Below are 26,890 nucleotides of genomic sequence, written 5' to 3' on the forward strand. Positions count from 1 at the left end.
AGTAGGAAGCAATGCCAATATCTAGGAGTGAAGATGAAGGACGGAATATTTAACATTTAAGAGAAGAAGAAAAGGTGTGAATGCACAATATGATTTTCAAACATTAAGAGTCTCCTTGAGGGAAGTGGCTGTGAATTGGGAATGAGACCAGTTGGTATCATTATGGCATAATGTGTTTTTCTCCTGCCATGTTCAGTTGGATAAACGAAGCATGATAAGAGGGAAGTTAGGTTTAATCAGGATTGTGGTTTTGCCAAGCAAGTTCAAAGAGTAGGATATGGGAGTCAAAGCTAAATGCAAGGGGGTGATTAAAATGATTAGCCATGACATTAAACTTGGAAAGGGTTAGGTAAGAACACAAAGGGATGAGGTAAAGTGAAAGGGTAGTAGGATCAATGGATTAAAATAAAAATCACTGTGTGGTTGAATAATTGTAGAAGTCTGGTGCTAAGCAGAATGAGCTGGAATGACAGGAGATGTGGTCACAGAGAGGAAAGCTTAAAATTGAACACAATTATTAGAAATGACATGGTCTAGCATATGATAATATGTGTGAGTGGCTGTGGCATGTAAATGACAAGAATGCCAAGGAATACATGAAATGTGAAAGAAAGAACTGTCACCAGTTAAGACAGCTATAGGGGAAGCAGTATCCATTACAGCAAAGGTGACACAGAAAAGGAAAAAAGGGAGGGGGCATTGAGGATACAGAGATTCTGATGACAAATCACGAATTCCAGAGATCAAGGTGGTAGACAGGGACAAAATCAGGCAAATTGCACACCCTTATGGGAATTAAAGTATGACAGGTGAGGGGACACCTGTGAGTGTGAAACTTTCTTGAGTAACAGATAAACAAGGATAAAGGACATAATAATATTAATCCTAGTAGATTTAAGGCCAATAACAACGGAGAGGTTGAAAACGGTGGTGGTAAAAAAAGGATGGAGTTTGGATCTTCCTCTTGTAACTTGTTGATGGAAAAGAAATTCTAGTTCCAGTTAGTCAACCCCATCTTCACTGCAGATGAGGAATGAAGAGTTAAGAGAGTGTGGTCTTAAAAATGACCATTCATTTCAGGAAAAACAAATTCTCTCCCAAATGTGTAGGTTCCATCTTTGTCCCATGCTGACAATCTCTAATGTTTCTCATGAACTATCACATATCAAACTTGTCAACATTGTTTTTCAAATGACCCAGTATAACAAAATTTAATAGATATGGTTCCTTTTTTCTTGAAGACCTCCTTTCACAGAGTCCTCAGTTTTCATGCTTCAATCTAAACTAGCTACTGCACAGCTATTATTCTGGGCAATCCCTTATCTTCTACTTTCTTGGTTTAATAACTTACTGGGCAGATCACATTCTCTAATAGCTTTCCAGAAAGAAGCAGTTTCCAAAGTTTCTCAATCCTTGCATGCTGAAAAATGTCTACATCTCATCCTCATGTTGATTTATAGGTTAGCTATAGAATTCTAGGTTGAAAATCTTTTCCCCTCACCTCCCAATTTTTGAAGTCACCGTTGCACTGTCTTCTAGTTCCAGGTATTGCTATTTTGAAAGATCCCATTTTGATTGCCATTTCAATGCTGGTCACCTAATCCTAATCTTTGCAAATTTGTTCATCTTAATTTTAATTCATAGAGTACTATCATTTTATGATGCCATATAGGTTTTTTTGTTTTTTTTTTTTACTATAATTGTTCTGGGCAATAAATGGAACATTTCATCCTAGTGACTATTCTTAGAAAAATTTCTTGCACTAGTTATCTGATACTTTCCCAAAATTTTCTTTTTCTGTAATTCATACTCATTGTCTGTTAGAATGCTAATAATTTTCTGAACTTTTGAATTTTCTCCAGAGAATGAAAAGGTCTCTAAATCCTAAAAGGAAGGGAGGGAGGTAGGGATGGTAAAAGGAAAAAGTGTTTCACTACTGGCAATCTGGAAGCAAGATGGAGAGAGGGAAGGTTCCACATCTTAGCGGGCAGATTTATACCTTAATCTCCCTGATTTTAGCCTAGTATCTCATCCCTACCTTCTTCCATGTGGGCTTAATATCCCCCACACCCAGTGCCTCTCTGATTTTATTTCTCCAGAGAAGAAGCCCAACTTCTGTGATACCTATCATGTCCAGGTCCTAGCTACTACAGATTTCTGAGAAATAAATTGACTGGCTTCCTAATTTATATCTCCTTTGTATGGCCTTAGTTGGTTCAAATACATTGAGTCAATTAACAGAGCCAACAAATCTTTCATTCATTTCCCTGCTTTTAAAAAACTGACTGAGGCCGGGCGCGGTGGCTCACGCCTGTAATCCTAGCTCTCTGGGAGGCCGAGGTGGGCAGATTATTCCAGGTCAGGAGTTTAAAACCAGCCTGAGCAAGAGTGAGACCCCGTCTCTACTATAAATAGAAAGAAATTAATTGGCCAACTGATATATACATAAAAAAAAAAAATTAGCCGGGCATGGTGGCGCATGCCTGTAGTCCCAGCTACTCGGGAGGCTGAGGCAGAAGGATCGCTTGAGCCCAGGAGTTTGAGGTTGCTGTGAGCTAGGCTGACGCCACGGCACTCACTCTAGCCTGGATAACAAAGCGAGACTCTGGCTCAAAAAAAAAAAAAAAACTGACTGAAATCCTCATTGATGTCTCTTCTCCTGTTCTTAGTCTTTATAAGTCTATACATTTTTATTCCCTTATTGTGAATAGAATTTTTAAAGGGAGGAGTAATAACCCCATGGTTTGGCTAGAAACCTGATGTTTCAGGTACAACATTTCATACAATTCTATAGCTGCTTTCCCTTTTTGAGAACAACTTCCAAGTAAACCAAAGACTTCAGTGAAGTGTTTTTAAAAAGAGAAAAAAAATGTTTGAGTTGCAATGTTAATAATGACTAACCTGGTGCTAGCACTCTGGGAGGATGAGGCAGCAGGATCATTTGAGGTCAGGAACTTGAGACCAGCCTGAGCAAGAGCAAGACCCCGTCTCCACCAAAAATAGAAAAAATTAGCCGGGCATAGTCGTGCTCACATGTAGTCCCAGCTACTTGGGAGGCTGAGGCAGGAGCAGTGCTTGAGCCCAGGAGTTAGAGATCACAGTAAGCTATGATGATGTCACTGCACTCTACCAAGGGCAACAGAATGAGACCCTGTCTCCAAATAAATAAATAGCTAAACTGTTACTGAGCTCTTAGTATGCAGTAGGCACTTCACAAGTACAATTCTCAGTCAAGCTCGACAGCCACCTTATAAAGTTGTATAAACCACCTTATAAAGTAGTATATTTTCTCCGTTTAAAAGATACACATATATACGCACACAACATAATTCTTCATCTTTATCATTATACTATGTAACAATTACCTCTAAAAAAATTTTAAAAAGCATGGGGGGGATGGGATAGGGGGGTGTGTATGTGTAAGAAAAACCAAAACTGTAATTCTAGCCTGTATAAGTCAATGATTATGGAATTCTTAAGCTAAATTTATGTACAGAAGAAAATTTACATGTTTTTGATAAACTAAGAATTCAATATAAGAATCTAAATAGAATATAGCAAAAGCAAGCAAGGAAAAATTTAATAAAGATAAAAGAGAACTGTGAGGATTAGAACACTTTTAAAAAACAATACATGAATTCAAAAACTGGGTCACTAAAATGGTTAATTAAAAGCCACAAACCTATGGCCAAGCTAATAAAGAATAAGGAAATAAACTCAGTTATAAAACATCATAAAAAGAAAGATATAGCTACAGATCTTCATAAAATCTTACTGCTATTTAATTCAAACCTAATGTTTTAAAATCTCTACTAAATAGATGATTTTCTAAGAAAATATAAACTATCACAATTATATAATTGACTCAAGAAGAGATGGGAAACCTGACTCTCCCATGAATAATCATACAAGAAATTGAGACTCTTAATAAACTAGCCCCAAAAGGGCTTAAGTCCAGATAGAAGGATGGCGTAGGGGGAAAAGGATGGAAAAGAAAGTATAAGATAACATACACAAATGAACTAGTTTTAAGATTAAATGGCTCTCCTAAAAGATAAGGAGGATGTTCTACACCTCTAAGAAATTGCATGTATAAAAGCAAGAGAACTTTAGTACTTGGGGGATGGGTGGGTCCTGCTGCTAGAGTGCAAGTGGAAGATAACAGATTGTGTAGTAAAGACTTTAACCCTGCCCAAAGAGAGGTCTACCCTTTGCCTTCAGTTCCTAGCAAGTAATCTCTAAACCCCTGAAATGTCCTGCCTGATATAAATATCTTTGTCTACCTGGGGACCTTGAGTCAAGCCAAACAGTCTATGCTAACAATATAATTTATAGTGGGAGCTTTGTGTCACAGTATCCCAACCTCAGGAAGGTCTGTCCTAGAGAACTGAGGTCCACCATGTGGGGCAATGAACCATGTCTACATGACAGAGCCCCAGTAAAAATTCTGGACACCGGCTGGGCGTGGTGGCTCATGCCTGTAATCCTAGCATTCTGGGAGGCCGAGGCAGGTGAATCGCTCAAGGTCAGGAGTTCAAAACCAGCCTGAGCAAGAGCAAGACACTGTCTCTACTATACATAAAGAAATTAATTGGACAACTAAAAATATACAGAAAAAATTAGCCGGGCATGGTGGCGCATGCCTGTAGTCCCAGCTACTCAGGAGGCTGAGGCAGAAGGATTGCTTGAGCCTAGGAGTTTGAGGTTGCTATGAGTTAGGCTGAAGCCACGGCACTCTACCCTGGGCAAAGAGTGAGACTCTGTCTCCAAAAAAAAAAAAAAAAATTCTGGACACCAAGGCTTAGGTGAGCTTCTGTAGTTGGAATAGTCTATGTATTTTGTCACACATCACTGCCAGGAAAAATTAATGATGTCCATGACTCACTCCACTGGGAGAAGACAACTGGAAGCTCCACATTTGGAACTCTCCTGAACTCTGCTCCATGTATCTTTTCCTTGGATGATTTTAATCTGTATCCTTTTGCTGTAATAAACACAACTGTGATTAAAATAGCTTTGAGTTCTGTGAATTCTAGCTAATTATCAAACCTGAATGTAGTCTTAGGGAATAGTGATCTTACAACTGGTGTCAGAAGTTAAGAGGGGTCTTGTGGGTTGTTCTCTAATTTTATAATTGGCATCAGAAGCAGGATTGCTAGAATGACCCTGGCTTATGAAAATACATGGTTTGGGAAGAGGAAAGATGGAGCAGAAGGAATTAATAAAACTTTAATTCCTGGATGGCTACCTAGTCACTCATGTTATGGAACTACAGCTGTAGTTACCAGAGGTAATAGTTACTGATGTAATTTAGAAATGGTGGTTCCAATTTTTGAGGAGTTGAATTGCCAGATATAAGAACAAAGTTAATTAATAATCCTTTTGTTATTATTCTGTAATAGCTAAAATGAAAATACAAGACAGCACTGAGACAGATCTTGACACTAAGCCAAGCTGAGCCAGTCTGAGCTACAGCCACAAGTCTCAGGGTCATTCCAAAATGAAAAATTATGCTGGGACATCAGACAGCACCCCTACAATCTCTAGTCACAAGATGGTGATGTAGGTGAGGGAAAGACAAAACCAAGAAACTACTAAAACCAGGAAGTAAAGTACAAAGGAATCGTCTCATTTTTTGGATCAATATTGCCAGTTTAATAAAGAAAAACTTTTACCAAAATGGAATATGAGAGTGATTAACTGAGTATCTTTGGCTTTGAACATGAAGAACTGGAAGACTATGTTTGGTTGACGCAGGACCCACAGCTCACTACAGAATAACCACAGATGGCTATACATGATCCAGACACACAAGCAGGTTATACCCTAGGACACAGCTAGCCTTGTTGATTGGATAAAAGCCACTGTAAAGTGTGTTTACCCTAATAAGGCCAACTGTCCTCCTCCTCCTATGAATGCCAAATGAAAATCCTCAGAATAAATAAGTGATATGCTTTTTATGCAAGCCATGCTGGACTGGCACTATGATGATGGGATAGTCATTTACTGACTATGCCTCACATACTCAGTATGTGATAAATATTCATAGTATATGATATACTGTGCTTCAGGAGACCCCTTTTGTATGGGCATGCCATGTAACTCTACTGCTGCAAAATCTAGCAACAATTCAAGGAGCCCTATCAGATTTATCGTCTTGGCTTCTCTTTATAGGTCTTAACAGATGCTAAGAAAATTAGAGTGATTCATAAGAAAACAGGGAAAGACAAAGAGGAAAGGTCAGGGATTTATCCCAGAAAGATGAAAATCTTTAAATGGTTATTTAAAAGTGAGATTAATAAAGCGTACATTGATGGGGTTGAAACGAAAGTCTTGATACAGCACTACATACAATGCAGGAGATTGGGTAGAACAATAGGAACCCCTGCTAATTCCCAATATTAAAGGCCCCTAAACTTTGCTATATTTTACCTAAGTTTGCTATATTTTACCTAAGTTTGGAAAAATTTAAAAAGCTGAATGGCAAAGATGACAATGAGAAACCTGACCTCAAATTGCCTTGGGCAATTCTCTGGCAGATTAATTAATCAAGATGAAGACAGATGGAGAGGCCAGGGTCTTCTAACTCAACTCCTATACTGAGAAACCAAGGCATTTCTGGAACTCCTTGACACTCAAGGCACTACAATTCCAAAACCTCTTGAAGTCCTAACAGCTGTCAAGTTAGACTGGGAGGAGGCAATGGTTGATAGGACCAAGGTGAAGGTTTAGATTAAAATCGGAATGTCCTGGCATTGACTTTATGTGCAGTGGTTATGTCTCCTTTACCTGAATGCATTATTGAGATAGAGCTAATATCTCATTGGTTAACACTTCACTTGCCTAGTATCGTAAAACAAAAGGCATATAAGTTCACCTTAAGGCCAATCTCAATTGAACATGCTAAATGGGAACCATTAGAAATGCCCAAGTCCACAAAGGTTGTTAATTTGGCACAGTGTAAGATAGCTGGTAGACAAAAAGTGATTACATTTTAATGAAAAATTAGAAGCTGGAGTCCTGGTGCCAATGAATTTTCCATACAATAACACTGTGTGGCCTGTGAAAAAAGTGGATGGCTCAGGAAGACTAACAGTTGGCCATTAAGGTTTGAATAAAGTAGTGCCACCATAGCATCAGCAGTCCCTAATATTGTCTCAACATTACAAAAAATAAATAGCAGGCTAAAGGAGAGTGGTACTCAGTGACTGATCTTGCAAATGTTTTTTTTTCCCTGTATCCATCTAAACAAACAGCCAAACACAATTTGCCTTCAAGTGAAAGGGATCCCAATGTACATTTACTATATAGCTAGAGTTATTTCAGTTTACCATATTATTGTCATAATATGGTTAGAGAAGGTTCAGACTTGATTCTGGGTAATAATATACTAAACTGATAATAATCATGATTATATCAGAAACTGAAGACCAAAGTAGGCCTAATTTCAATGCAATAGTGACAGACATGATGAACATGAGCTGATTGATAAATCAGCTTGCCCAAATGGTGAAATTCTTAAGAATCACCTGAGTAGGAGCCACTTATGACATTTTAAACATGAAGAAAAATATACTGCTATTCCCACCTACCCCAAACAAGAAGCCCAGTGTTTGGTTGGCATGTTTGGATTTGAAGGACATGTATTCCACATCTGGAAATATTATCTTTCAATAAAACTACCCAAAAAAAGCTCATATTTGAATGGGACCTGAACAAAGGCAGGCCATATATGAATTGCAAAAGGTAGTCTCTCTCGTTACTTTTGGGCCCTATGATTCATACTCAGACATGATTTTTGGAAGTGTCAGCAACACATACTTATGAAGACTGGAGCAACCACTGGGATTTTGGACCAGAAAATTTCTGGATGCCATGATATAATGTAGAATATTTGAGAAAAAAATTAGCTGCTATTGGACATTGAGACTGACTCTATGAATGAAGGACATAAAATAATCCTGAAATCTGAAATACCCATAATGTGATAACACAGAAACACTAATAAGGAAGGCAATGTCCAAAAAACTTGCCTATAAAATGGAAATAGTTTGTGCAGGAACACATAGCCAGGAGAAAGTAGGGGGGCTCACTATACTTATAAGCTTGTAGCCTCTTTTTCCCTAAGGCTGACTTTGGAACCACCTGAGGAGAAGCTGGATCCTGTGACTACATGGGTGCTTTGCTATAAATAGCTCTCTAATAATCAACAAAGAGCTGCTGGGGTTATGGACAGCAGTTCCAAGGTGAATGAACAGCACCCTGTTTGGAAGGCCACCACTGTGACTGAAGGAAGTAAAAAACAAATAAGCTTAATGGGCATGCTATTTTCCCATACGTTTAAGTTTTTATTGAACTCTGCAGTTGGTGTCTGAAGTGAGGGTGGTCTTGTGGAATGCTTCACAACTTTGAACAGATGAAAAGAAAGGCACTAGTAAAATTCAATAATGTATGCTATACTGAACACTGAACTTGACTGTGGTGGACCACTGCTGAGTATATTTTTTTAATGGTGGCAACTATACTTAGGCAAAATAACCCTGGCAGTATAATGTGGACATAATGAATTTGACATTGTAAACCTCAACGCAGGGGAAACAGTTGTAAATATGTTGTAGTAATGGGAATCTGGGCTTTTAAGTCCAATGCCATGGGTTGTGCAACAGTCCATCCGGGGAAAATAAAATGGCAATGTGAACCAAAGAGAAAGGACGGGTGATATTTTGATATATATTTGTTGTGGTCTTTGTCACCCATTCCTGACACACACCTCCTGAAACTCTCAGAATTTCTGAAGTGATACGTGTCTTTTTGTATCCTAATGAAATGATGAATGGGGGAGAGGTCAAGAGCCTCATGGATGCTGGTTGTCAGGGAAACCAACCAGGTGATTAGAGGGTTGGAATTTTCAGCCCTACTCCGAATAAAAATAAGAGGAGGAGAGGGGGTCTGAAAGATTGAGCCTATCACAAATGGCCAATGATTTAATCAATCATGCCTACCTAATGGACTGCAATAAAAAAATCAAAAGGGCGGGGTTTAGAGAGCTTCCAGGTTGCTGAATACATAGGGGGTAATGTGCCCAACCAGAGGCAGCATGGAAGCTCCCACTCCCCTTTCCCTATGTTTTGTCCTATATATCTCTTCATCTGGCTGTTCATTTATATTCTTTAAAATATTGTTAAATAAAAGTTATAGAGGACCATTGTTTTGGACTAAGCTCCTGCACTAAGCCCCAACAAATCAGAATAAAAATCAAAATGGAGTCACTCATGTTGAGGTCACCAAACTGAAACTGAGTTGTTATCAGACCTTCCAAGAAATCAAGAGAGAGATAACAGGCTAATTTCCCAAACAGGCCAGTTTCAATGCTGGTACCCTGCTTATTTTTTTCTCATGGTATATAGAAACAGAATACTGTATTCTGTATTCTATATATCTGTATTTCACGTTACAACAAGAGGTAACCTGAAGTAATCTGATGTTAATCAATCAGTTACTTCTCTACTGTTCCTGCCTCACAGGGAAAGTAACTTTGAAATTACCAATCTAATTTTGTTGCTTCTACTTTCTTCAGCCCTTCTCTGTAAAACCAACTTCCTGTGCCTGGTTCACTGGAACACTTATTTTATTATGGAATGAGGCGTTGCCCAATTCTAGAATCCTAAATAAACCCAATTAAGATCTTTAAACTAAATTGATGTAATTTTGCCTTTTGACAACATCCTTTGTAATAGGTTGGCAGTAGCAAGTTAAGTGCTTCCCTGAGTTCTGTGAGCCATTCTAGCAAATGATCAAACTCAAGGAAGGGATTAGGGGAACCCCCAATTCACAGCCAGTCAGTCAGAAGTACCAGAGGCTGGGACTTGTGACTGGCATCTGAAGTGAAAGAGCAGTCTGTAGGACTCAGCTCTTAGCTTGTGGGATCTGACTCTTAACTCCAGGGAGACAGTGTCAGAACTGAATTGAATTCAATTACAAGACACCCAGCTTATGTCAGAGAATTGGTCAATATGGAGATGAAACAGTCACACAAATAGTCCCAGAAGTGTTCTGTATTGAGTAAATACAGGAGGAAAAAGGTTGTTTTGTCCTGTACTCATGAGGACACATATAAGAGATAATTAGGACTTAGATAATCTAACTAGTAATGGAAAATGGTGAAAGAAAGGAAAAGAATAATGGTTTAACTCTGAGGAGGCAAAGGAAGTTGAAGCTATTCTCATATGGGGAAAAGTATGCCATCTTCCTTTTCTTTCTGCCTCTCACATCAATTTAAAAACCTATAAGAAATTTAATGCTCAAAAAATATCTGACTACAGCTGTCAGAAAGGTAATTGAATGCTTTAACTGAGACCATTAGACACAATCAACGGTTAAGATTTGGTCCTGAGGTAAACGCATACACAAGACTGGTCGCTTCAGGTAAATTTACAGCCAAGTTGCAGGTAAAGACAAGACATTTCTGAACAAATTAATGGTATAAAAATTTAATAAATGTTTTGTAAAATAGGGAGAGGTGCCTTGAAAAACTGAAAGCATTACCTTTATGTGGTCAAGTTTGAGACAATCTGTATTCTGTATTCTATATACCATGAGAGAAAATAAGCAAATGAGTTAAGAAGAAATCTAGAGTCTGACTGCCTGTGTTCAATTCCTGGCTGTATCACTTACTGAGACCTTGTACAGACTACCAAAGCTTTCTGTGAGCAGGCTGCCTCACCTTTAAAACAGTCGTAATACCAGTACCTAAAGCTCATGGGTAGAATGAATTAAATGAACATTCAATATTCAGAAAAGTGTTTGGCACAAAGTGGATGCAATAACTGTTAGCAATTAGGATTACTGTACTCCCTCTTTAAGAAGATTCTAATGTACTTCAATGAATTCTGATGAGCAAAAAACTCTTAAGATATCACACAGTTGAAAAATATATTTAAGTGTGGTTAACTCAACTTCTCCTACCCTTTTTTGGCAATAGGTTAATAAAACCTATTTCCATCTAACCGTAAAAACAGTTTTTGAAAAACACTTAAGAAAATCCTGGACTATGGGTAGGCTAGACCATTTTACTTGTAATAAATAGATAATGACATGGAAGCTAGGGGAAATTTACTGGGAGATTTTGTTATACACCTGACTAGAAATTTCAGTAGAGTTCCAAAACAATTCAGATGAAACAAACCCGTGGTAGGTGAATACTACTGAATTCTGAGGGTAAAACAGGGTTAAAATACAAAGCTATGTATTAAAGAGTTAGTAACCATGCTTACTTAACTGTTTATAAATCCCTAGTCTTTCTGCAAATTATACATCTAACATGAAATCAGTATATTTATGCTTTGATGTTAAAATGAATATTAGTTACCCACACCCATGAGAATACTGCCTTTTCATATTATAGCCTATAGCCTAAATACCACATTACACTTGGAAAAAGCTTATCTGAACCACAGGAATAGCAAACAAAAAATAATACAACTCCATTCTTACGAACCTAAACCCACATGATACATCTTTAACAAATATTCATAAGACAAGTAGATATGAATGTGGAACCCATTAAATAATTTATCGAAACATATATTGCTTCAAGAAATAAAATATATAAAATTTAGATTTAAAATGTTAAGAGACAAAATTATAGGATCAATATTTGCTTTAAAAAGAAGAATAATTTTACAAGCACTTTTTTGTAATATTTCTTGGTAAGCAATTATGACTTCTGTACCTATGTTCTTTGTGTTCCAATAGCTGACAGTCTCTACATGTCAGTCTATCACATGTTTCACAGAAAAGTTTCAACTGTTCTTGTTTGTGTACAGGGCAGAAAACAGGGCGCTGACCAGATGCTCCAACAGACTCTGTAGCAAAATAAAACAAATATTTTTTAACTAAACATAAAATTTTTGTCTAATTTTCTAAATGCTTATTGATGTTGGTATCCAAAGCTTATAAAGAATAAGCAGAAAATGCTATAGAGGCAAAGGACGGACGTTAATTATAATCATTAAAACTGCAGCTATCTTACCTGAGACATCTTCTTTCTTCCTGATCAAGTGATCTTTAGTGAATTTTACTCTTTGATGTGCTTCGATACATGTTTTACATAGCCACTCTCCACATTCTACACAAAAGCCAACTGCACTTGCATTGTCTTCACAACTAGTACATACCTAAAAGAGGAAATAAATACTAATCTACATTAAATTTATAAAATATATATCCACAAAACAAAAAGAACTTTCTAACTTGTTCTCAAACATATTGGTAATTCAATGTATATAGAATAAAATTATTTTGTTATCCATTTATCTTCAACAAAATCCTTTTCCTTACAGCTAAGTAAAAATCTAAGGCTCAGACCACATAGTCTATGCAAATTTGACTTTTTGAGTAGTGACTTTAGTCTCTTTTAACCAAGTCTGAGAGTATAGAAGAAAGCTATCTTTAATTTACAATTTGAAAAAATGAACAGCAGGACTACCCTAAATTACATAATTATCCAAATATGTTTTTCTTATAATATACATTTTGATATCAAGATAGGAATCTAAAGAAAAACTGAGAAGCATACCTGTTCTGATTTTTCATCAGAACTGCTAGGAGCTTCAGATGTGTCTTTCACAAAATAATTATCCACAAGGTCTATCTGTCTGCACTCTTGGCGACATACTGGGCACCGTATTACACCAACTACAACACAAAATGACAACATTAAAAAATTTTCTTTGGGAACAAAATAAGGAAATTGTGCATGCCTATATGGAAACATTCATTCGTCCCTCATAAAAGCAAAGAAATGAGTATGAAGAGCTGAGTAAAATAACCCATTGACCTATTTCATTGGAGGAAAAAATTATACCCTATTTAGGAAAAGAAAATAAGCATTAATATGCCCACCTCAAAAAGTGCTTCTTTATTAAAGTGGTTGGCTGAATAATGGCCCCAAAAGAAATCCAGGTTCTAATATTTGGAAACTATGAACGATACTTAACATGGCAAAAGAAACTTTGCAGATGTGACTAAATTAAGGCTCTTAATGGAAGGTACTCCTGGATTATCCAGCAGGCCCTAAATGTAATCAAGTGGCTTTATAAGAGGGGATCAGAGGAAAATAAGATGACAGAAAAATGGAAAGCAATTAATAAAAGAAGCAGAGATTGGAGTGATACACACTGAAGACAAAGAAAGGAGCTACAAGCCAAGAAAGACAGCAAACAACTAGAAAATGAAAGAAACAAGAAAACAGATTCTCTCCAAGTGCCTCCAGAAAGAATCAGTTCTGCCTACACTTTGACTTTAGCCCAGTAAAACTGATGTCAAATTTCTAGCTTCAAGAACAGTAAGAGAACAAGATGCATGCTGCTTTAAGCCACCAAGTTTGTGGCAATTTTGTTACAGCAGCAACTGAAAACTAACACAGAATCTATTATCTCATAAATTTTGACTTGGTTCAAAGATACTTGAATTTATGCTCATGTGGAAAGAAAGATGATCTGTGCCTTCACCTGCTAGTGTTCTAGCATCTTTCCGAATGGATAAATTGTTGAGGCAACATGGAAACTAATCTTAAGAATTAAAAAATAGCACCAGAGTCAATATAACAAACTACTATGTATCAGCCACAGAACTGAGGATATAGCCTAAATGACACAATCCTTGCCTTCAAAACGAGTTCTAGACTAGTATATAATTTTTACAGTTTATAACGTGCACAACACTACAGCACCAAAGACTGGGATATAAACAGAGTCCCCTAAGAGTCATGTACTACAAAAATTGTAGTGCCATATACAGTCGTTCTGATAGAAAATCAAAACATAAATAAAATATGTCATTGTAAAAGTAAGAATATCAAAGTCTCCCAAGAGGTATATATACTTTGTTAAAACAAACTCAGATATATTTATTTATTTATTTATTTACTTACTTACTTAGAAACAGGGTCTCACTCTGTTGCCCAGGCTGAAATGCAGTGGCACGATCATAGCTCACTATAACCTTAAACTCTTGGGCTTAAGTGATCCTCCTGCCTCAGTCTCCTGAGTAGCTACAACTATAGGTGCACACAACCACACCTGGCTAATTTTTTATTATTTTGTAGAGACAAGGTTTCACTATGTTGCCCAGGCTGGTCTTAAACTCCTGGCCTCAAGCAATCCTCCTGCCTTAGCCTTACAAAGTGCTGTGACTACAGGTGTAAGCCACCATGCCCAGCCCTCAAATATATGATTATACATTTCAAAACATTGTTTTGTGTTTTACATTTCATGAATTTTACCAAAAAAAAACTCTATGAAAATAAATACCAAGACCTTGCTCAAAGGAAATACAAAAGAACAATTTTTCAAACCAAAGGAAGAAACAGGACAATGAAGTTCAAGCTCAGCCTAGGAAACATAGTAAGACTCCGTCTCTTAAAAAAAAAAAAAAAAAAAAAAAATGAAGAATGAAGAAAGAAGGAAGAAGAAAGAAGGAAGCAGCAGCAGCAGAGAGAAGAAGAAGAAAGGAGGAGGAGGAGAGGAGAGAGATGAAGCAGACGGGGCAGAGGAAGTAGAGGAGAAGGGGAAGAAGGAGAGGGGGTAGGGGGAGTGGGAAGAGAGGAAAAAGAAGGAAGGAGAAACCACCTATAATCCCAGCACTCTGGGAGGCCAAGGTGGGAGGATTGCTTGAGCTCAGGAGTTCAAGACCAACCTGAGCAAGAGTGAGACCCCATCTCTACTAAAAATAAATAAAAATTTAAAAAAAGAAAGGAAGGAAGGAGAAAGAAGAATAAGAACAAACTCTTATTACCATCACACAAAGGATGGGGGGGGGACGAAGAACATAAATGTTTTCACATCTGAAGAGTCATGAATTTAGTACCTTATAAGAAACACGGTATAATATAGAACTACAAAGGAGATAAGTATTAAGTAATTGCAGGGACAAAGATATGAGAGTAACTAACTCTTCTTAGAGTGAATCGGGTCAATTTTCACTAAAGAGATGACACTTAAACAGGGTATTGAAGAATGAACATTCATTTAGTAGTATGCATGAAAGGGTTTACTTGGCAGGCCTGGGTTGCTCAAACTCTGCACATCCTAAGAAGACGTGTCTTTGGAACAGGTCCTTGACAGACTCCTGGGAGAGGACCTCTGAATCCATGTACTATTCTGCCTGATAAAAGTGATTTTGAATGCCTGAGGCTGTGGGCCATCTGTATTTAGTCTGGGTGGACTAGAGTACAAGCAGCTGATATCACTCCTGTGGGAGCTGCATGCAAATGAGACTGATCCCCGACTGAAAACCCTAAACATCAAGGCTTAGGTGAGATTCCTTGCTCAGCAATACCGCTGTGTATTGGTCCCACATTGTTGCTGAGATAATTATGCACATCCCTGTTCAACTACACTGGAAGGGGACAGCTGGAAACTTGCACCTACTTTCTCTTGAACTTCGCCCCATGCACGTTTTCTCCTTGTTAATTTTAATCTGTATCCTTTCACTGCAATAAAACACAACCCTAATATAACAGATTTTCTCAGTACTGTCAGTCCTTCTAGTAGATCACTGTTCCTGAGGCTAATCTTGGGGAACTCAATACTCAACTAAGAAAGAAGGAAACTGAGAATACAATGTGCAAAGTTTACTAATTAAAACAAAATCAGAGGCTATAAGGGATAGCAGAAAATATTTATATATACAGGGGCTGGGTGTGGTGGCTCAGGCCTGTAATCCTAGCACTCTCGGAGGCCGAGGCAGGCGGATCACTCAATGTCAGGAGTTCAAAACCAGCCTGAGCAAGAGCAAGACCCTGTCTCTACTAAAAAATAGAAAGAAATTAATTCGCAAACTAAAAATATATAGAAAAATTAGCTGGGCATGGTGGTGCCTGCCTATAGTCCCAGCTACCCAGGAGGCTGAGGCAGAAGGATCGCTTGAGCCCAGGAGTTTGAGGTTGCTGTGAGCTAGGCTGATGCCATGACACTCTACCCAGGCAACAGAGTGGGACCCTGTCTCAAAAAAAAAAAAAAAAAAAAAAAGAATGATTTTTATATCTGTAAAGTAGAAGAAAAAAGCTACAAAGATTATATGCTGCCCACAAAGCCTAAAATATTTACTATCTGGTCCTTTACAGGAAGTTTATTGAATACCTAGTATAAGTCAATGATATTTCATTAATTCAGATGAAAATAATACCATATAACCAGAAACTTCAACATAGTTCTTCAATTCAAGTACTAACATCCAAGCCACAGGGATTCTGAGTCTTCTAAGTGGGTATAATTCACAGGAGAGGGCTTCAGTTTGCATATGTGCACACATATGCTTGTGTGAGTAAACTTGCATACAACTAGGTTTTCATTTCCCTTTTCACGGCGTAAGCAGGTATAGAACTGCAAAGGCCTAGTGGAGCCTAGGGCAATGACCATGAAGACCCAGGATTCCATGGCTGCTTAGGTCCAATGCATCTGCTTATTCACTGTCTCCTTTAGGAGACAGTGTCATTTGAATGCTATATTGACAGACTCCATCAGTCATGAAATGATCACAAAGGTCTGCTTCAACAACTTCAGCTACATTTTCACTGAGCAGAGGAACAGTGAGGCTCTGCTACTCTGGGGATAAAACACTTAATTTGAAAATGCATTCAGTACAGAGCAGCTGAGACAAACTGTATCATCATGTTTTCCATGGTCTGCTGGTTCACCACTAACCAATAACCACACCAACGTGCCCAAATTTTACCCTATAAAGGGAGTCAAACTCATGATAGGCAAAGAACAAGTATATCCCATTTGAAAAGGTTCAGTAGCTTGAAGGAGATCAAGCTGAACAATCAGAACAAGCTAACTGACTCCTACTGAGGCAGAACTAATGAAAGAAACACAGGAGACCTTGAATTAAAAAAAAAAACTGAGAACTTTCAGAGAAAATGCAATTATAGTAAAAATTACAAATATAAGGCAAAAGGCTCTGCAAGAATCAAATAAATACAATTTCCACATTAAAAAAAATTAAAAGACATGAAAAACAGAATGGCAATTCCTAAGAAGCAAATCTGCAGTCTGGAAGATCAAATTTAAAAACATATCTATTAAAAAAAAAGTATAAACAAACATATACCAACAAATGCAAAAAAACAACCAAAAAGGCAAAACTCTCCCCAAAAGGGAAGAAAATATTAAAATTACCTAAATCTAAATTCAAGTCAAAAAGCATTAAATATAGGCCGGGCGCTGTGGCTCACGCCTGTAATCCTAGCTCTTGGGAGGCCGAGGCGGGCGGATTGCTCAAGGTCAGGAGTTCAAAACCAGCCTGAGCAAGAGCGAGACCCCGTCTCTACTATAAATAGAAAGAAATTAATTGGCCAACTGATATATATATAAAAAATTAGCCGGGCATGGTGGCGCATGCCTGCAGTCCCAGCTACTCGGGAGGCTGAGGCAGAAGGATCACTCAAGCCCAGGAGTTTGAGGTTGCTGTGAGCTAGGCTGACGCCACGGCACTCACTCTAGCCTGGACAACAAAGTGAGACTCTGTCTCAAAAAAAAAAAAAAAAAAAAAGCATTAAATAGGACAAAGAGGAAGATTCTCCAACAAAACCATCAAAAATTGTATGAAACAAACAAGAGAACTACAAAGAGCAAAAACAAATGAAAATGCATAAACATGATATTAAAACAAAAGATTTTAGAGTTGTTATTTCTTTCCTATTTCTTTATCTAATTTCTGAAATATAGAAAATTCTGGCATGCTTGGCTAGAAAACACATTTCGTGAAAAAACCTAACCTGAAGTGCCATAAAGCTATTTATATCTTTAGTTACCCTATTTAGTGTAAATATTGTTGCAGAAATATTAAGGCATTTGATTATAGGGTACTACCACAGACCCTGCTGGAAATTTAAGTACCATCTTGTCCTAAAACGTGAACATTTCTGCATCCCAAACACTGAATCTATGAATGAAAATTTTTTTTTTTGAGACAGGGTCTCACTTTGTTGTCCAGGCTAGAGTGAGTGCCATGGCGTCAGCCTAGCTCACAGCAACCTCAAACTCCTGGGCTTAAGTGATCCTTTTGCCTCAGCCTCCCAAGTAGCTGGGACTACAGGCATGCGCCACCATGCCTGGCTAATTTTTTCTATATATTTTTAGTTGGCCAATTAATTTCTTTCTATTTTTAGTAGAGATGGGGTCTCACTCTTGCTCAGGCTGGTTTCGAACTCCTGACCTTGAGCAATCCACCCGCCTCAGCCTCCCAGAGGGCTAGGATTACTGGCATGAGTCACTGCACCTGGCCTATGAATGAAATTTTTTAACTCAAAAATAGACAACTATTTTGTTTTCCTATCGCCACAAAATTTTAATCATGTAACCTACCCATGATGGAAAAAAAAATTCCAAAAATTAAAATATTTCACTGACTGTTAGAGGCAAAGACCCTCAAAGACCCTCAACTCCCCTATGACTTGTCCTACGCACGGGCTTCGCCCTGGAAAATTCCAGCTATAGCTCCGAAAAGAATGCATTCCATGACGTGCTGACCACGGGATGCTCCAGGGAGTGCTGACTGCAATTGTTCCCGACCACCTGCCAGGTTGGGGTTGAGTAATCAGTCACAAACAAAATACCTATAAGACGCTGATTGGGGCTAATTAACCCAGACCCAAGCCTCATCGTCGCCCCACTCTATTTTTCTGTTTCTACTTCCTTGTTTCTGTATGCTTATAAAACCTACAAAGAATCCAAGTAAAGTAGACCTTGACAACCCTTTGCTTGGTCTCGTTCCTTTCTCTCGCCCATCTCTTTCAGGCACGGTCCCCCGTGACCCCACGAGTAACAAAAGGTCCCGCGGGCCGAGACAAGTGGCGCCCAACGTGGGGCTCGAGGTACAGACTTTTGTCCGATGCACGCGGTTTACAGACAGTTCTCCGGAGAATCCCTGAAGAGACCTCCTTTCTGCCGCTCACAGGATTGACGGTCTGGTGAGTAGATTTTTTACATTGTGATCCCATCGAGATGGGCCATTCTTTGTCTAAAGAGGCCGTTTTTATCAAGGATCTCAAGGCCTCGCTCAGAGAGAGAGGAATTAGAGTTAAGAAAAAAGACCTAGTAAAGTTTTTTGTGTTCATTGATCATGCTTGTCCTTGGTTCATTGTTGGTGGACCTGAGATTCACCCACGCAAGTGGCAAAAGGTAGGCAGAGATCTAAACAATTTACTTCTAAATCAGGGCCCAGATGCCGTCCCTGTATCCGTTTTCTCGTACTGGGGACTAATCAGAGATATTGTTGAGAGAGCAGATTCAGACCCCAATAAAAAGCAGCTGTTCTCAGTAGCAAAATTCTGCCTCCGACCCGTGTCTCGGTCCGCTTCGAGAAGGTCTTTAGAGGCAACCAGAGGGTCGACTTCCCCTAATGATCCTGAGAGACCAACATGCCCTTCCCCTTGCCCCTCGGTTTGTATTAATATGCCCCCTCAGGACCCCTTGGCTGAGCTCCAGACATCTAGGGACGAGCCCCCGATTAGTAGGCCAGACACCAAGACCCTCTATCCTCCCTTACCCGAGGGTACAGCCCCTCATGCATTCAATTACCCAGTATTCAAAAAACAACCCCTCCAAGAGTCCCTCGACCCCGCAGAAGAGGCAACCCTCAGAGAGGAAGCGGCCCAATATCACGATCCCGAATGGCCGCCTCCTTACGTGCCCCAGATTTGCGCACCTTCGTTAATGCCTCCCCTTACAATGCTCTTACTTTTGAGTGCCAAAAAAGACTTAAGTCAAAGGGTTACGCAATTAAAGGATGTCTTACAACTTCAAAAAGAGTTTGCCCAGCTTTCCAAAGACTTGTCCTCCCTCCAAGATATGCTTAAAGATTCTGTCTTCATTAACCACCCACGTCATGAGACCGCCCAATCCCACGCCACCTTAAATAAAAAATCCTTAAAGTCCTCCCATAAAGCCCTAGCATTCCCGGTAGTTACCAGGTCTAATAGGCAAGAAGACCTTGCCGCCCCTTCTTCTAGCCAGTCCCCGCCCCAAGATTCAGATAACGAGCATACAAAAGAGAAAGAAAAGAAAAGTGAAAGTAATGACCCCCCGGAGGAGACAGTCGAGCCCACTGAATTTCACAGACTAAAATTTAAAACCTTAAAAGAACTGAATTCTGCTGTTAAGACGTATGGGCCCAATGCACCCTTTACCTATTCCCTCCTAGAGGCAGCCTCAGGGGGCGGCTACCTGCTCCCCGGAGCAGGGGAGCCAAATGGGCCAAACTAGTACAGGCGGTCCTTTCTCGTGGGCAGTTCCACTCTTAGAAGGCCGACTTTCTCGACCGCTGTCAGATCACGTCTGCTAATAATTTAAAAAACCCCAATTCTGCATCTTAGACCCTTGAAAAGCTTAGCAGACAGGGGAGATTTGCTACTGAACAGCGCCAAAGAAAACTCTCAATTAGACTTTTGTCCCAGACTGCCGCAGCAGCCTTCGGCGCCTGGCGAACACTTCCCTCTACAGGATCTGTTCTTACTCCCCTGACAAAAATCACCCAGGGAGCTCAAGAGGGTTTTAGTGAATTTATGGGCAGGCTTTTAGAGTCTGCTGAACGAACCCTCAGACACAAAGATGAGAATAATAGGCTTATTAAACAATTGGCCTATGAAAATGCCAACAGCACTTGCAGGGCCATCCTCAGGGATAAACTCAAAAATAAAGACCTTAATGACATGATTAAAATGTATAATAATGTTGACCCCTTCGCCCATAAGGTATCGCAGGCCGTACAACTTGCGGTTGGGGACGCCATCAAAGGGACCGCGGCACAGAGAGACTGCTTTAAATGCGGTCAACCAGGGCACTTTGCGAGGCAGTGCCCCTTAGCCGCCTCCTCTGCTACCCCTAACCTCAGTGAGCCGCCAGACAGGCCAGCCCAGCCCTCCTCCCTCTGTCCTCGCTGTAAGAGGAGAAAGCATTGGGCCAATCAATGCCGCTCCAAGACTGATGTCTTTGGAAACCCCTTGCCCCCCCTTTCAGAAAACGGCCTGAGGGGCCAGCCCCGGGCCCCCTGTCCTATTCAATTTCAGTCGGCCTCAAAGAACAGCCGACAAGAGAGCCCCCAGACTTTAGACTCCTCCGAGCAACCACAGGGAGTGCAGGAGTGGACTTGTGTGCCTCCTCCGACACAATATTAAGACCTGAGAATGGTGTTCAAATTTTGCCCACTGGCTCCTTTAGACCCACCCCCCCACCCCACCCCTCCCCGGCTTATAAGTTCTTTTTTATTCTGGGCCGAGCCTCCTCCACTCTTGCAGGGCTCATAGTCCACCCCTCCATAGTAAATAGTGACTTTACCAGGGAAATTAACATCTTAGCCAGTGCGCTTACCGGCCCTGTGTATGTCTCTAAGGGACAGCGCTTAGCTCAGGCATTACCCTTGCCCCTTAATACATCCTTCCCAGCCATCGCCTCTAACCGAGGTGCTTCCTGCCCTGGCTCTTCTGATCTCTATTGGGTCCAAGCTATCACCAAAAAACGGCCCACCCTGCAGCTAAAATTAGATGGTAAACTTTTTAAAGGCCTTCTTGATTCAGGCGCCGATTCCACGGTTATCGCCCAAGACGCCTGGCCCGATTCATGGCCACTGCAGCCCTCCCTTACACACTTACAAGGTATAAGACAGTCTAGAAATACTCTCCAGAGCTCAAAAATTTTGACATAAAAAGACTCTGAGAGAAACAGAGGTACTACTCAACCCTTTGTAGTCCCGAGCCTACCTGTTAACTTATGGGAGCGTAATATCCTTGCACAAATGAATGTCATTATGTGCAGCCCTAATAAAGTTGTAGCCAGCCAAATGCTTAAACAGGCATTCCTCCCAGGACAGGGTTTAAATAAGGAGAGTCAGGGACTAAGAGCACCCCTGACCACCCTCCCTAGGTCAGACAGATCAGGACTAGGGTTCAAGGACCATTTTTCGTAAGAGCCATTAATCCCCCTGCACTTCAGGCAGATAAAATCACTTAAAAAAGTGACTCCCCTGTCTAAATCGATCAGTGGCCCCTCCCATCTAACAAGCTAGCCGCAGCTACAGAGTTGGTGCAAGAACAATTAGCTGCCAGACACATAGAACCCTCTACTTCACCATGAAACACCCCCATTTTCGTCATTCAAAAAAAGACTGGCAAGTGGCGGCTGCTACAAGACTTGCGGGCTGTTAACCAAACAATGGTTCCCATGGGGGCACTCCAGCCTGGTTTGCCTTCGCCCGTAGCTATCCCCAAAGGCTACTATAAAATAGTCATTGACCTAAAAAATTGCTTTTTCTCCATACCGTTGCACCCAAATGACTGCAAACGCTTCGCGTTCAGTCTCCCGGTAGTAAACTATATAAGACACTCTCCGCACTTCCAATGGCGAGTATTGCCTCAAGGCATGGCCAACAGCCCCACCCTTTGCCAAAAATACGTGGCTCAGACAATTAATTCTTTTAGAATTCAACATCCTCAGCTATATATAATTCATTATATAGATGACATTCTTCTCGCTGGGGCCAACGAGGCAACCTTACATCAAGTTACCATGCAGGTTGTCTCGGCCTTACAAGCTCAAGGCCTCCGCCTGTCCCCTAAAAAAATTCAGGTCTGCCCCCCTCACCTGTTCCTAGGCTTTAAATTGTTCCCCAATAAAGTCCTCTCTCAAAAGATACAAATCACAAAGGACTCTCTTCAATGCCTTAATAATTTTCAGCGCCTTCTAGGCGACATTAATTGGCTTCGCCCATATTTAAAACTCACCACAAGACAGTTAAAACCCCTATTTGACATCCTGCAGGGAGATGCCAATCCAACCTCTCCACGCTCCCTAACTAAAAAAGGGCAGCAAGCGCTTAATGTAGTCGAGCAGGCCATAAATGCCCAGGCCATTGGCTATTTCTCCCCCGATTCCCCCTTGTACTTCATTGTCTTCCCTACCCCCTTTTCGCCCACGAGACTCTTTTGGCAGGGCAAGTCCCTTTTTTGGGTTCACCTGTCGGCTTCCCCCCCTAAAGTCCTTCCCACCTACCCTTATTTAGTAGCTAAGATTATTCGCTTAAGGCAAAAAAACTCCCTTAAACTCTTTAGAAAAAATCCAGATATCATAATATTCCCTTACAATGCTTCTCAAATCCGGTAGCTAATACAAAATGATGATAATTGGGCGGTTAACTATACGTCTTTCTAGGGCAAACTAAATAATCATTACCCCCCTAATAAACTAATTCAGTTCCTCTATCAGACACCTGTAATATTTCCCAAAAAAAAACAAGAGTCTCCCCCATTCCAGGAGCCATCTTAGTCTTTACCGACGGCTCCTCCTCAGGCACCCCGGCCTATAGCATTAATGGCCAGGTCCACAGTTTTCCCACCAGATTCTCCTCTGCTCAACTCGTTGAGTTAGCAGCCTTAGTCGCAGTCTTCAAACACGTAAATCAGTCACTATTTAACTTGTATACTGATATTTCTTATGTTGCTCATGCTGTCGCCACTTTAAAAACTGTGCCTCATATTCAGCCCTCCAACAATACCACTCAAATGTTCCAGCAACTACAAAGACTCATTCACTCCCGTTCTGCACCCTTTTTCATAGGCCATATTCGCGCCCACACTGGCCTTCCTGGGCCTCTAGTCACTGGAAATAATCTTGTTAATCAGGCAACCCGCGTTGCAGGCGCAGTCTACACTATCACTGTTAATCCTGTTTGCGCTGCACGCCAAGCTCATAATTTACACCATCTCAATGCCCATACCCTCAGACTTAAATTCTCCATTACTAGAGAACAAGCCAGAGAGATTGTCCGCCAATGCAAGGCCTGTTTTACCCTTCTCCCTAAACCACACCTAGGAGTCAACCCTCGCGGCCTAATCCCTAGAGAGCTCTGGCAAATGGATGTCACTCATTACCCCTCTTTTAAAAAGCTTAAATATGTACATGTCTCTATAGACACTTGCAGTAGATTTATCTTTGCTTCCCTACATACAGGCGAAGCCACCCGCCACGTTATTAGTCATGTTATAGCCTGTCTCACCTCCCTCCCTCAGCCTAAAGTTATTAAGACTGACAATGGCCCAGAATATGTCAGCTCCAATTTCAAACGTTTTTGTGCTCAGCTAGGCATTAACCATATTACAGGCATTCCATACAACCCTCAGGGCCAAGGTATTATAAAAAAAGCTCATCAGACATTAAAAAATACGCTCTCCAAACTACAATCAAAAAGAAAAATTTTATACCCTTTAACAGGTAATTCCAAAACCCTGCTTAATCATGCCCTGTTCATTTTAAATTTTCTCACCTTTGACACCGCCAGTAAAACAGCCGCCGACCGCCTTTGGCACCCATCCACCAAAGATACTTATACACAGGCCTTATAGAAAAAGCCGCAAATGGTTGGGGCCTGACCCCGTCCACATATGGAGAAAAGGACATGCCTGTATCTATGATACCCAGGCAGGAAACGCCAAATGGCTACCAGAGAGAACGATTAAGTTATATAATCCACCCAGGAAACCCCCTGAGAAAAATTCTTAATTCTGTTCTCTTCCAAAAATACAATGACTCCCCGAAAAAAGACGCTGCCCCTCCTGTGCCTGGTTATAGTCGTAATCAAGAGCACCATCGCAACCAACATCCATCAGATCTACAACTATACATGGCAGGTAATTAATGAGGCAGGAGATGTTGTTAATTCCTCCTCACGTCTCTCCGCCGTTATACCATGAGATCCATTAAAAGTCGACCTATGCGTATTAGCTCTTGGGGCTAAAGACCCTGCGTGGGGCCTTCCCACACTTTACGTCCCCCAGCCAGCTCCTCCTACGACTGACTCCTCCCCAGGCTTTTGCTCCTCGGGAGCCAGACGCTCTGCGACGAGATATAAAGACTTTTATGTTTGCCCAGGGGCCCATCGACCTCGCACCAACAACTACCAATGTGGTTACGCCCCTGACTTCTTTTGTGCTTCCTGGGGCTGTAAGACCACCGGTAATGCCTACTAGAATCCCTCCTCTTCCTGGGATTATATCACCGTCAAAAAGCGGTTTCCCCGTCAAGCCCCTTCGTCCCCTTACACCCCACAACCGCCCACTGACCCTCAGTGTAACAACCAGTGGTGCAACCCCCTGTTAATTTCATTCACCAAAGCTAGAAAAAGGGCTTCTTGGGATCAGTCCAGGGGATTTGAGTGGGGGCTTAGGCTTCACATATCTGAGAAAAACATTGGTCTCACATTTAAAATCAAACTAATTAAAAGCCTCCCCAGAGGTCATACGGTCGGTGGCAATAGGTCCTAACCACAACCTACACCCACCTCGACCTCGCAGTCCCTCCAGGGGCCTACCCTCCTCCCCAGCTGTGTCCCCTTTTCCGTTTAGCACCTCCCTATACCAACCTACCCTGCCCGAGGGGCCCCCCTCCTCTGCAGAACTAATTCTCACCCTAGTCAACACCTCTGTCAGGACCATCCAAGAGGCCAACAATTCAGAATATCAAGAGTGTTGGCTATGCTACTCCCCCCGGCCTCCCTTCTATAAAGGTGTCGCTACATTTAATAAACCATTATTTACTAACGACACCAGCAAACTCAGATGGGGCCTAGAGACCCATGATAGCCTGACACTCAGCCAAATCACAGGCGTAGGCCTTTGCCTTCTTAGCCCAAAAATGCTTCCCCCCGCACCCTTAAAAAAAATATGCAATCAGTCAATTACTGTTGACTCCACCTTTCAGTATATTCAGGCATCTAACACCTCTTATTTTGCTTGTTCTTCCGGCCTTACCCCGTATGTAGTCACTGCAACGTTTCTTGAGCATAGAAAATATTGTGTGTTAGTCATGCTCTTCCCCAGACTCACTATACGTCCTGCTGACAAATTGCTCAAATTCTGGGAGCGCGGCACCACAATGCCCCGAGAAAAGAGAGAGCCCATCACGGCCATAACACTCGCAGTTGTTCTAGGCCTTAGTGCAACAAGGGCTAGAACAGGCATAGCCTCTCTAGTCACCTCCAACCAGCAATATCTACAGCTCTCTGCTGCCATCGATAACAATCTCCGAGAGCTACAGCAGGGCCTAAAATATCTCAAAGAATCCCTCGCTTCACTTTCTGAGGTAGTGTTACAAAATAAAAGAGGCCTAGACTTAGTGTTCCTCCAAGAGAGAGGTTTGTGCGCAGCACTTAAAAAAAAATGTTGCTTTTATGCAGACAAAACAGGTCTGGTAAAAGATAGCATTAAAAGGGTTAGACAAAGCCTAAAAGATAAAAAAAAAAAAAAAAAAACAGAGTAAAGCGTAATATCAAAATTGGTTTTCTACATCCCCCTGGCTATCCACATTGCTTCCCAGTGTCTTAGGGCCGTTTATAGGTTTTCTGTTACTCCTCACCTTTAGGCCTTGGGCATTCAAAAAACTAACTGATTTTGTCAAGTCACAGGTAGACGCAGCCACACAAAAATCGGTCTCCGTGTTTTACCAACAGCTAGAACAAACAGGCTCCAGAAAAGACCTCCGTAAAGAGTCTCCCAATACACCCACTGAGAGTCTAAATTTCTCAAACCTTGCCTCAGATATGGAACGCAATTGGTTCCAAAGGCTGTGGAGACGCCCATGACGGGATTATCGTGATGCCATGTACCAGATGCACACCCCGCTGACAGTGAGGTGACTCCATGACAGAAATATTGTAGGTCCATGCCCGGGGGCACACTTCATAATCAGAAGTGCCAGAGCTAAATGCCACCTACATAGCCTAAGACAGAGGCCTCACCTTCACGTTAATCGCCCAATCTTATATTTGGGGTGCTGGTCGCAGAAGCCCATCGCGTAGCCTAAGACAAGCTCTCCACCCACCTATATAAATCTCCCTC

At 40.9% G+C, this 26,890-nt stretch overlaps 1 protein-coding gene across 2 annotated transcripts in view; it reads right to left on the minus strand.

The window, feature by feature from the left end:
* The window catches only part of TRIM33 (tripartite motif containing 33), a 145,009-nt gene that overhangs the window by 68,277 nt on the left and 49,842 nt on the right, over nucleotides 1-26,890 (minus strand). For both annotated transcript variants that reach the window (XM_012778413.2, XM_012778414.3), the window contains exons 2-4: nucleotides 12,578-12,696; nucleotides 12,032-12,176; nucleotides 11,732-11,864 (exon numbers count right to left, since the gene is read on the minus strand). In XM_012778413.2, the coding sequence (XP_012633867.1) occupies nucleotides 11,732-11,864; nucleotides 12,032-12,176; nucleotides 12,578-12,696 (397 nt within the window). The remainder of the gene's footprint in view (nucleotides 1-11,731; nucleotides 11,865-12,031; nucleotides 12,177-12,577; nucleotides 12,697-26,890) is intronic.

The sequence above is a fragment of the Microcebus murinus genome, chromosome 2 (assembly GCF_040939455.1).
Source record: "Microcebus murinus isolate Inina chromosome 2, M.murinus_Inina_mat1.0, whole genome shotgun sequence".
NCBI classification, from domain to species: domain Eukaryota; kingdom Metazoa; phylum Chordata; class Mammalia; order Primates; family Cheirogaleidae; genus Microcebus; species Microcebus murinus.